The following is a 13,177-nucleotide window of genomic DNA, read 5'->3' on the forward strand; positions in this document are numbered from 1 at the left end:
GCTAATAATCAAGAGGTATACCTTCCTTTATGGTTTTACAGATAACTTCTACCATTCAAAAAACAGATAATTCCAAACTTTAACATAAACTCTTCCAGGAGATTTACAAAGGGACTAGTCTCCAATTCATTTTATAAAACTCCCTAATACAGACACCAAAACCTGACTAGGATAATTACAAGTCAATCTCATTCACGAACACTGTCAAGAAACCTAAAGAGAGATCCACAAACTGAGCTCAGTGATGTATAAAAAGATTAATACATCATGTAGCTGGGATGATTCCAGAAAGCATGTTTAGTTTAATACTTTAAAACAAAAAGACACACATAATATACCCCCAACGATGGATTACAGGAGAAAAACAAAGTGTTCATCTCAATAGTTATTAAAATAACACATAAGATAAATTTTGGCATTCATTCATGATAAAATCCCTTCGCAAACTAGAAAAAGAAAGGTACTTCGCTACCTAGTGGTGGGCAGTCACTAAATTAAATAAACAAGTAAACAAACATTATACTTAAATGCTGAAAGCCTTCTTTTAAGTCTCAGAGAATACAAGAATGGATAACCCTCTCCAACAATGCTTTGGGGAAGGTAGTCTGCAAAAAGATAAGATGAGGGAGAATGGGATGATTTCTTTTAAAAAAAAAGCAGCTTTGTTTTAAAAATTAAGAAAACCTGAAAGAACCTACATGTTGTTAGAATTAACAAGAATTTAAAGAGCTGCTAAACAAAAAAAAAATTTAACATATAAATTGCACTAGATTTATATACACTGATAACAGTGAGAAAATGAATTTTGAAAAGGACACAATTTACAGTGGCAACAAAAATATAAAATACAGACAACTAATTCTAACAAAAAAGTACGACTGTTCTTTTTGAACAGAATGTTCTAAAGGAAATTAAAAACACCTAAAAACAATGAAGAACTGGAGTACATTAATAGAAGGACCAAAGAGGGGCACCTGGGTGGCTCAGTCTATTAAGTCTCCAACTCTTAATTTCAGCTCAGGTCATGATTGATCTCACGGTTCGTTAGTTCAAGCCTCACATCGGGCTCTGCGCTGGTGGCACAGAGCCAGCCTGGGATTCTCTCTCTCTCCCTTTCTCTCTGCCGGTCCCCATGTGTGCACTCTCTCACTCTCTTTCTCCAAAAATAAATAAACAAACTTTTTTAAAAAGGGACCCATGAAAAAGAACAAAAACCCCAGAATAACCCCAAACATTATACCTACGGGAATCCAAGCAAATAATAAAAGGGGCATCTCCAATCAATTGGGGAAAGGTAACTGTAATGGTTAATTCTATGGGTCAACTTGGAAAGTGCTTTTGGATGAATTAACATTTAAATCAGTGACTTTGGGTAAGGTGGGTAGTTGAAGCATGAATAGAGCAAAAAGACCAACCTCTCCAAGTAATTCCAGGAATTACTTGGAATTGCAGTCCAGCAGACTGCCTTCAGATTTCATCACCACCATCAGCTCTCCTGAATCTCCACCTGCTGGCTCACAATGCAGGCTCTGGACTTGCCAGCTTCCATAATTGTATAAGCCAATTCCTTACAACAAATCTCTTTATCCTAACCAAATAGGATATGTGAATATGTGTACACACACACACACACACATTCTGTTTCTCTATAGAGCCCTAACATAATAGCTTACACAAGAGAAGGCACTTAAAGATCTGGCCAAAAAAAAAAAAAAAAAAAAAAAAAAAACAGTTAAGCTGGATTAGGGTAAGTGAAACGTAAAACTGAATCCATGAAAATACTCCCAAAATAACATGGGAGAGCTCCTTTGTAAACTCTGGAGTGTGGAAGGCTCAAACTCACACTTAAAAAAAAAAAAAAAAAAATCCAGAGATCTTACAAAGAGTGATAATTTTGACTACATACATACCTTTTAAAATTTAAAAAGCCCCTCTGCAAGATCAAACAAACAAATAAACCATAATTAATGTCAAAAGATGAATGACAAGGTGAGGGAGGGTGGTTGGTAACTCATATCACAGGCAAAGATCCAGTCTTCCTAATATATATAGGTTTTTATTAAATCAACTTTTAAAAGACCAACAATTGAATAGAAAAATTCAAGATAAAAAGGTGTGAATTCACAATAAAAAAAAAAGAAATGCAAATGCTTTTAAGTATATAAAACATTCAACAGAACTCAAAACAAGATAAATGCAAATTAAAATTACATTATCAGACTGGCAAAAATCCAGAAGCTTAGTAAAAACCATGCTACTGGCACAAGTGTAGGGAAACCGGTACTCTCACACACTGATAGTGTGAGTATACATTGGTACGACCCCTCAAAGAAACAATCTGGCAATATTTACCAAAACTGTAACTGCATACACCCATTGACACACTAGTCCCACTTCCGGGAATTTATCCTACAGATAGACTCGCACATTAACAAAATGATACATATACAAAGTTCATCTTGGCAGTCTCGTTTGAAGTGCAAATAATTTAAACTAATCTAAATGACCATCAAAAGGGAACTGGTTAAATATATCTCGGTGTGTCCATAAAGTGAAAGGAAGCTATGAAAAAGAATGAAGGGTTACTTTAACGTGCTCCTTTGGCAAGTTCGACAGAAACCACCCTTAAGTGGGTGGGAGAGGAGGACAACAAAGAACAGAAAAGTGTGCATGTTACAGTATGCCACCATTTGTGGGAAAGTGGAGTAAAAATTTAAATATGGAATCTTGGCACCTGGGTGGTTCAGTCAGTTAAGCATCTGACTCTGGGTTTTGGTCACGATCCTGTGGTTTGTGGATCGTGTCGGGCTCTGTGCTGACAGCATAGAGCCTGCCTGGGATTCTCTCTCTCCCTCCCTCTCTTTCTGTACCTCCTCTGCTTGCACACATACATGTCCTCTCTATCTCAAAACTAAACAAACATTTAATAATTTAATACTAAAATACGGTATCTTGCTCTTTTGTATAAACATACTCCAGAAAGATGCAAAATAACCTACTCACGTGGTTATCTGGCAAAGGGTGAGGTGGGGCTGAACTACTCAGGAGGACTGTGCTGGGAAGCTTATCTGTATCCTTCCCTCATACTTTTTGAAATATACGAATGTATTGATTATTCAAAACATAACACGTTAACAAATGTTAAAGACACAGAGTGAGGTGTCTTCATAGAACCCGAAAATCACTTTTTGTATCAATCCTATTAACAAAAGACACAAAGTATTATTTGCTGACTGATTCCCTAATATAAAAATCAATAGACCACGTTACGCTGTTTGGAAACGAGAAAGTGTACAGAAAAGAATGTTTTGTCTGTTAGGAAATACTGGCTCACTACATTTAATATAGTTGAGCTTTCTGTGGTTTTTAAATGTATGTGAATTCAGAATTACAAATTCTTATTAAAATTCAGCTTGATTTTGAAAATATCCTGTTGGTCATTGTTACGTTGTTTTGGGAGGTGCTAACCATATCCAAAATGCTAACTCTAATTTCCTAGGCAAACTTCCCAAATCTATCTGAACGTCTAATTCCCTAAATACCGAAGTTCTTCCTGTCAAACAAGACCCTCTGATTCAGCCACATAAATGTCTCTGATCTCCACCTCTTTGTCCCATAATGAACTTACCGAAAGTTAAAAAACATTCTACAGGTGGGGAGTATGAAAACAAGAAAACCTTTCTCATAGAGTTCAAAAAATGTTTTGTCTCCCTCAGAACATACAGGAATGACAATAATTACATTAGAGAGCCATGGTTCTACATACAGTATTTCCTACCATATAATCTGCCACACTCAAATCAATAAAATAATGGTAGTAGCAAAGCCTAAAATAGTCCTAAACCAAGCACATTAAAATAGTATTCATTAAAATAAGATTTCACCTGTAGTATGCTTTAAATATTTAAATGTGAAGGCTATTAAATAACTAATTGCCACGTGACAGAAGACATCAGTGAATGCTTCATAAAGGAAGTAAATTTGAGCTTGGTCTCCAAGGAAATGCCAGGCACTCAGAGTCCTTAATCAGATTGGTTTTACAATCAGAGATTTATTTTAGCACACCAAAGTAAAATACTAACGTAATCTCTCTATTCAGTCCTTCTTAAATTTTGATGGCATGAGAAAACGTCCTGTGTCTACCAAGAAGTTCAATCAGGTGCTGAAAGCCCTTGAAAAAGCCTAGAACTTTATATATCATAAACTCAGACACTAGTTTCTCTCACTTAAAAAAACGATATTGGAAGATTATTTAATTTTCCCACATCTTAATACAAGACTAGACCAAATAACTGAAATATACATTCCTACCTCCATAAATTCCTTCATCTAGTATCAGGATTTTGAAAACATTTACAAAAAAAACCCACAAGATTCTACAGGATTTTCAATCTCTGCTGTTTTAACATGTTTTGTTTAAAGTCATAAACTCTTTAAAACTCTTAAATAGAAGTCACAGGGGAAAAGATTCCAAAGAACCCAAGAAAATACTTAAGAAATCAGCTGAATTAAAATTAAGCTTCCAGGGCGCATGGGTGGCTCAGTCAATTAAGCATCTGACTCTTGACTTAGGCTTAGGTTATGATCTCAAGGTTCGTGAGTTCCAGTCCCTCGCTGGCTGACGCGGAGCCTGCTTGGGATTCTCTCTCGCCCTCTCTCTGCCCCTCCCCTGCGCACATGCACACGTGCTCTCTCTCAAAATAAACAAAATAAACTTAAAAAAATAAAAATAAATTAAAATAAATTAAGCTTCACATATTTATTTCCTTAACTTTATTTTATTTTTAGAGAAAGAGAGAACGTGACAGCACGAGAGGGGAAGGAGGAAAGACAGAGAATCCCACACAGGCTCCGTGCTGTCAGCGCAGAGCCAAACTCGGGGGCCCAACATCACAAAGCGTGAGATCACGACCTGAGCCGAAACCAAGAGTTGGCCACTTAACGACTGAGCCACCCAGGCACCCCAAACTTCATGTATTTTTTTTCACCCTGTTTAGCATCAACAATCTCTTCAACATGTGCAAGCACTTTGAAAACTGAATCATCAATGTCACTGCCTTCCCTCTCCACCCCATGAAAAGAGAAAGAAGGAAAATATGAAATGGAAAGTTACATTTTGACGCGTATCACTGGAAGTGCTATTAAACGTATCTGGATTCAGAGTAAGAGTCCCGAGCTCACAGAGCCCTTTCCTATCACTCCGTGCCAACCTCTAGAAAACAAGAGGAGACTGAATCACTTCGCCACGTGCGTATGTACGATATTTCTACCGATCACGGGAGCTGAAATACACAGCCCGATAACATAAAAGAGTATTTAATGAGGCTAATTTAAACTACACACTGCTCAATATCCTTAAAGTACATGATTCCCTCTAGTATTTTGAAGTGATTATCCGTTCATGAGGTAGCTTAAGAAGAGTAACGTTGCACAGGCAACGGTGTTTGATAGAGTAGCACTTACCATTAAAACAAAAGCCCCCAAAAAGCTCAACATGGGAATACCACGTAGGTGCCAACTAGCAAGATGAAATGGTGGATAAAACCATTTTTTCCGAATAAGCGTATTCTTCCCACTCTACAATTTCGAACATCCATCCGTAAACAAACGAGCAGTTCCGATCTGATGTACTTCGGCATTTTCTCAATATTACATGCACCACCCCCCCCACCACCACCGAAAACAGACTCATTCAGGCGGGACGGGAAGACGCGTCGGAGCCCAGTCTGGCCTTGGGACACAGACCTGGAGGGCCGGGCCGGGGGCGGGGCCCAGCGGCTGCGCTCACCTGCTGGGGCTGGTACCGCTGCTGGGGCTGGGGCGGCAGATACTGCGCCTGCGGGGTGAGGTGCGGGGGCTGCGGCTGCTGGTTGTAGTAAGGCTGCTGGCCCTGCTGGCAGTAACCACTCACGCCTTGCTGTCCATACTGAGGCGGCATCTGTCGACAAGACGAGCAAAACACAAGCGAGAAAAGTCAAAATGTGCAATCCAGGGCGGTCAAATACGGTTTCGATTCAGCAACGTGCGGGGGGCTCTCGGCTAAGCAATTGAATTCCCTCCATTACATAAATCGCCATACTGTCTTCTGGACACATATTATCAACGAAGTAAAAAGAAAATTTGTTTTAAAAAATAATATTTCAACAGATATCAAATATTGATAACCTCATAAAAATCCAGCGGGGGGGGGGGGGGGAGAATTTTCTAATACTGACATTAAGACACGTCGGCCTCTGCTGAGTTGGCGAGGCGTAGACTGTACACGTGAAACTAATCAAATGCTGTTAAGAAAAAAAAAAAACAATTAGCCTCTAAGAAAGTCAAAAGAGCATTATGTTAATCCATTCTTGTGCCAAGCTCAAAATGAAAATGAACTCCAACAGTCCAAGCGCACTTACTACTATTTTGTAGGATGCTTGTGGCTTGGGTACCTGTATAGGGCGTATTTTTGTTTCAACGAAGGTCAAAAAGCCCCAACTACATAGCAGCAGATACTACACCAGTTATATTAGCAATTCTATTTACTGTTTTTGCTAAAAAGAAACTACGTCACTCTACAATCAAATAAAACCCTTTTAAAAGACAGTACTATGCATGTAACACAATATAACCAACAACGTGAGTTCTTGACGGAAGGATTCGTATCTAATAGTAAGATAGTATTTTCCTACTTGATGAAACACGTGATGGTGTAAAGCAGAGTGCACTACCCTGCAAAGGCCAAAGACACAGGCAAAAATGTTCTAGATGAGTCTTCCCTCCCCCGTCTCTAATTTGCACGAACCTAAACATCCTTATAATCTTTGCTCAAAGGAAAGTCCTTCCTCATGTAATACACCACGGATGATACTTTTAAATTTTTTTTCAAATGAAAACTCTATTGCCTTATTTTTCCCCTCTAATTGGAAGAGAGAACAACAGAGAAAAAGGAAAACGGGATCAGGATAGCAAAAAGCACCCCAGAGACGAGGATGACCAAGGCACTCTTAATAACAACATGGTCCATCTGAAAACCCTCAGAACTAGAAGCCCGTGAGCCCACATACTCAAGGATTCAGTGATCTGTTCCAGACACACATTTAAAAACGCAATCGCTATAAAATACCAAATGAGGAAAAAGAAGGAATGGTAAAGGGAGAAAAATATTCAACGCTTTGCCTCTAACACCAATTAGAACGGTAATTTGTTAAGACATACAATGAAGAAAAAGGAGAAAAATGCCAAAAGCTAAAGTTCATTTTCTTTCTGACCTGATCTAGATTATCGTCAAGGCCTGTCGACAACGATCACGAACGTTTGGCCACAATGGCTCACAAATGCCTCATCACGCAGACCCTACGTTAGTAGAGCAGACAAGTTTGTGCTGAAAACCATTTAACTGCACAGTTGAATTCTTTGCTTTTATTTATTTTACAGCTTGATATCTCATAATGAATGTATGTCCCTGCCATAAGCCAAGCCAAAGAATTTCCATAAAATACAACTCCACATGCTAGAATATCGTATACTACCACAACACATATCCTTCCGTTCAGCACCCATATGTTGATTTGATATCTAATACTAGATTTCACACAAGCATCTTTGCAGTTTGATTTGAAGCAGTTAGGATAACACTTTTGCCAGTGTTAAAACTACTGTAAAGCTCAATCAACACAGCCGGCGACTCCCCTGGGAATTGCACTTTAATATGTTGACTTTCTGGTTTACAGAAACCCTTACACACAGTATGAATGTGCCGTTTGGGGAGCGGGGCTCTACTTTCTAAGAAGGACAACAACAGAGCGTGTTGTAGGCAGCGACTAACACTGGAGCAGCCATGCACGTGTTAGACCCTCACGGTCTATTCGAGCTCTCCAAAGGCGGCGGGGGGCAAGTCAGGGTGCAGGGGAGCCCAGGTAGGCTGCTGGGACTACAAGCAAACGTTCAACGGAGCCACGGCCGCAGTCCGCAGAACACGGCCAACTTCGGAGGAGAAACCATCCAAAACTTCTGCTTGGGAAATTTTACAGCGGTCTTCCACCATTAAACCTATTTGCTCTCCTTTTAGATACATGGGCCTAATTCGCCTGGTACTGACCTAACTGGCAGCTCCCCCTCCGAAAGCCTGGGGTGAGGTGATTTATAACACGGGACAATCAGCCTGTCAGTGAGACCTGGGTCCTGGTTGCCCATCAACTGAACCCCGTCCCCTGTCCTTCCATGGCAGCCACGTTGAAGCAGAGATCACTGAACTCTGTTTAGCTGAAGAGTCTTTGGGTTAGAAACGTGTCAAGTCCAAATCCGAGTCCTACTGTGCCTCACTTGTGTGAACATGGTCAGTCCCGTAACCGTATCTGTCTCACACCCCTATCTACAAGATAGGGCCTACTTTCTCTATTAACTCATGTTCCTATTATAACCAGCAATATAATAATCCTACCTGGAATTCTACACAGATGCCATTACTTCTTAAACTACAAGTTGCAGTGCTCTCTCTAAAATATTAAGTATTTCCTAAGTTTTTCTTTCAAAACTCAATTTCTAAATCTAACGCCTCAGTTGTCTGGAACTAAAGTCTACGTTCTTTAATCATCAACACTGCTCTTGCTTTAATCAATTCAGAGGCATGGCTTTCAAAGATCTATCATATACTTTTCTAAAATCTTAAGCCAAACAACCACCATCATAAAACATAAATCAGCAGGTTGAGCCAGGATACACTAAAGGCCCCGGAGCCTCCTGCCGAAAGCCGTCTGCACAAACCCCACTGGGTAACTATGGTCTCGCTCTGCCGCCTGCCTTACGTGCCACCCAGGCACCCGGCCACCGCTCACCACTGACCTCCATCCTCAACGGAATCTGCTGAGGACTGAGGAGCCCGTGACACTGGTTAAAAACACGAAGGCCCAGGGGACTCGTCCATGAGGGGAGCGTGGGAGCCGTTACTGCCTCGAATCCTGTAAAATCCATTTTGGCTGCTGAGGGTCTTCTCGCGTACGTCTTGGTTCTCAAACACCTTCAGGAGAAGTGACATCCCCAGAATGTTGGGTGCAAGGGAAATGCAACCAAGACTTCACTGAGGACCAGGGACCAAGTGCCGGGAGCTGGGGTCACGAAGCACTTGTAGCTCAGATCCACCCTCCCTGGGCCAGCCTAACTACACAAGCACAGCCCCAACCGTCTTTCTCATGCCAGTTCCAACTCCATTTCACACGGCAGAGATGGTCTGAGTCAGTAAACCCCTTAATTGGGTGTTGTGTTTACTGTTTGTCCTCATCACTAGACATTAAGCTCCCACATTCATGGAATGTCTCTGGGGAGAGGGCCTGCCAGTCAATAAATGTTTGCTGAATGAATGGATGTTGTTCAGTGGATTCCTGAATCAAGTTATTATATAAAGAATTAAATTAACGAAGGAACATCTTATAAAACTGAAATCACTTGTACCACCCAACTCTTTGAGATGCCTACGTTCAGCTTCATCTAACAGGCAAACCAGTGAACTTCACGCTAACAGCGGCACAGTGCTCGGCTATTAACCGCTTACCCTCTAGGCCATTATATACCCAGCCAACGCTCTGGACCTTTATCACAGTTTGAATAAAAATATCACTAAGCTAAACCAAATGGAAATCTCCAGAAAATGCCTGAGAGCAGAGCTTTTCTGTTTTTTAAAAACAAGAATTTATTTCACTCATTTCTAAATAAAGAAGATCTTACAGTGGAGCGTGAGCACACATAATAACAAAAAATTTATTCCAATTTTCAAAGAGATATGAATACTTTCCTATATTACTGAAGAGGGAAAAAGTATAGCTAAAAATGATCCATTTACTTTAAGTGTTTATTTTAGGAAACCACTCTGATAAAAAATGGGAGTATCAACTTTCACATCTCTGTATCATGTTAGATGTACAGAAATTCTGGGCCCCGTTTTTCACTATACCTTATCCTGAACCCTTTGCTCGTATTTCAAAATTGAAGAAATAATCAAGGTTTATCTTCTCTCCAGTTTTCGTTCTAAAGAAGTTTTAGAAAACAGTTTCCTCACCAAGTTTAAAGGTGCACTGACCCCATAATCCAGCAATCCCCCTTATAAATACATGCACACGAAAACACTCACAGGTGTCCCAAGAAGGATACTCGATGCAATAGTATTTACAAAGCCAGAAAGAGGACACAATCGAACTCTGACAAGTAGATAAATGGAAAGAAAACATACTTTGCTATAGCCATACAATGGAATTCTATACAATTACCAAAAAAAAAAAAAAAAAAGGATGTAGTTAAGGCCCACAGATCAAAATGGCTCAAATCTAAACAATATAATGCTGAATTTTTTTAAAAAGCAACAAAAGAATGCAATATAATAGCATTTGTCTGAATTTTTAATACACACAAAAAATACTGTTCGGGGGTTTATATATATATATAGTTATTATATACATATATATATATATACACATACATATATATATGTGTGTGTGTATATATATATATAGTTAAAGTATTCACTGAAAACCATGCATTGAAAAGGAAACAGATGACACTCTCTGGAGGGGGGAGAGGGGAAGAGATGGGATGGCGCTCAGTCCTGCATTTTTTCCTTTATAAAAAGACGGAGATATGGAGATGTGGCAAAATGTTAACACCCAACCATTTTGGTGTAGTTACACAACTGTCCATTATATTTGTTTCCGTACTTTTCTGTATGCGTAAATTGTTTCATAATTTAAAATTCTGAAATAAAGAGCTCACCTCCCCCCATCCCACATCTCCCCTCCCCCAAAAAGGCAGAGGCATAGACGTCACCCCAGCATGCACACAAAGCAGGAGGCAGGCCCCATGAAGGGGCTGGAGAGGAAAATGCCTTGGTCAGCTGCTTTATTTAAAGAGGCCCAGCTAGATCTTTGCTCCAGAGACCCATCCCTGACTGCTAAGTCAGGTCCCCTAATCTCTTGCCTTTCACAAGGGGCAAGATGAAGCCAAAGACTTCACGAGGGTCTCCTACCTTTCCTGAAGATTGATAAATCCCTGACAGGAAGGACTTTACGCCAGCGAAACCTAATGGCACCTACAAGGGGCACTAATCTGGGAAGTTAATTCACAGAAATGAATCCTATAATCGAAAAAATTTGAGAAGTAAACATAAAAATATAAAACATAACATACAAGTATATTAAAAGGTGTGTTAAGTATATTAAAAGAAGTTAGGAAACACATCCACCTTTAAATCTGGAATTTCTCAAATGTACCTGACTACAAGCATATTATCACACTCACTGGAATGTAAATCTCACAGAAAATGGGGTCTTGGCAGTTTAGTTCATCACTGCACTCACAAGGCCTGGCCCGCAGTAAGAGCTCAATGAGTATTTGTTGACTGAACCTCCTGGAATAGGTATATAAAACACATACTATAAATCACACACCACCGACATATAAATGTAAGAGCTTTCCGCCTTGGGCTACACAATCGTCCCGTCCAATGTTCTATCTCCACAACAGCTTACAAAAACATTGGGAACAGATATTATAATCCTCCTTGATTAGGAAGTTATGTTACTAAAATACACTTTGGTTTCTATTACAGATCTGTCACCTCTGGATTATCTGAATCTATTTACATTATCACTTTTGTCCTTCCTTTTAGAGGGAAACAATTTAAGATGAAAAGAAATACTTTACATCGTCCTAAATTTATCACAGACACGTTAACATAGGGAAATCATCTTATCTAGTCATCCATCATGGACACTTGGGTTGTTTCTATTTTGGGGTCATTACAAGCAATGCTGCCATGAAAAAGGACACATGAACATCTGTTCAAGTATTTACGGATAAACACCCAGTAGTGGAATTGCTGGATCACGTGGTAGTTCTATGCTTAATTCTGTGAGGAACCGCCATACTGTTTTCACGGTGGCTGTACCATTTTATATTCCCACCAGCAGTGCACAAGTGTTCCAATTTCTCCACATCCTTGACAGCACTTGCTGTTTTCTGCTTGTTTGTTTGTTTTGTAATAGCCATCCTACTGGGTATGAAGTGGTATCATACTCCTTGTGTGTCTGACTTTCATTTCCCTAATGATCAGTGGTGTTGAGCACCTTCTACATGCTTACTGGCCATTTGTTTATCTTACTTGGAAAAATGTATTTATCTCCTTTGCCCATTTATTAATTAGATTGTTTTCTGTTGTTGAATTGTAGGAGTGCATTAAATATTTTGGATATTAATCCCCTATGTGGCATAGGATTTGCAAATATTCCATTGTATTAGTTGCCTTTGCATTATCTTTTTTTAAGTTTATTTTGAAAGAGAGAAGGAGAAAGAAAGAGGGCACACATGCAAGTGGGAGTGGGGTAGAGAGAGAGGGAGAGAAAGAGAGAGAATCTCTGGTTCAGGCTCCACACTGCCAGCGCAAAGCTAGATGCAGGGCTCAAACTCACTAACTGTTGGGATCATGACCTGAGCCGAAGTCAGACCCTTTACTCACTGAGCCACCCAGGTGCCCCCATTCTCTTGATTAGTGTCCTTTGGTGCACAAAGTTTTTAATTTTGATGTAGTCCAATTTACCTATCTTTTCCTTTGTTGCCTGTGCATTGGCTTCACATTCAAGAAATTACTGCTATATCTAATGTCATGAAGCTTTCCCCTATGTTTTCTTCTAAGAATTTTATTTCTTAAATATATATACGTATATATTTATATATATGTATATACTTTTATATATGTATATACTTTTACATATGTATATAGGTGTATATTACATATGTATATTACCTAAATGTGTGCATATGTTTTTATATAAGTACGTATGTATATGTGTGTGTGTATATATATATGTGTGTGTATGTGTGTGTATATATGTATATATATATGTGTGTGTGTGTATATGTATGTGTGTGTGTGTATATGTATGTGTGTGTGTGTGTGTGTGTGTATTTAAGTAATCTCTATGCGCCCAACGTGGGGCTTGAACTCAAAATCCCAAGATCAAGAGTCACACACTCCACCGACTAAGCCGGCCTAGGCACCCCTCTTCTAAGAGTTCTATAGATTCTGGGGCACCTGGGTGGCTCAGTCAAGCATCCAACTCCTGATTTCGGCTCAGGTCAGGATCTCACAGTTCATGAGATGGAACCTCATGTCGGGCTCTGTGTTGACAGCACAGGGCCTGCTTGGGATTCT

The 13,177-nt window shown here is 39.7% G+C and overlaps 1 protein-coding gene across 9 annotated transcripts in view; it reads right to left on the reverse strand.

Moving 5' to 3' along the window:
• ARID1B (AT-rich interaction domain 1B) overlaps positions 1 to 13,177 on the reverse strand; it is a 446,720-nt gene that overhangs the window by 306,099 nt on the left and 127,444 nt on the right. For all 9 annotated transcript variants that reach the window (XM_053904333.1, XM_053904331.1, XM_053904329.1 and 6 more), the window contains exon 3: positions 5,789 to 5,938. In XM_053904333.1, coding sequence (XP_053760308.1) covers positions 5,789 to 5,938 — 150 coding nt within the window. The remainder of the gene's footprint in view (positions 1 to 5,788; positions 5,939 to 13,177) is intronic.

This window comes from Panthera pardus, unplaced genomic scaffold (assembly GCF_024362965.1).
Source record: "Panthera pardus isolate Hobbes unplaced genomic scaffold, ASM2436296v1 HiC_scaffold_17, whole genome shotgun sequence".
Lineage (NCBI taxonomy): Eukaryota > Metazoa > Chordata > Mammalia > Carnivora > Felidae > Panthera > Panthera pardus.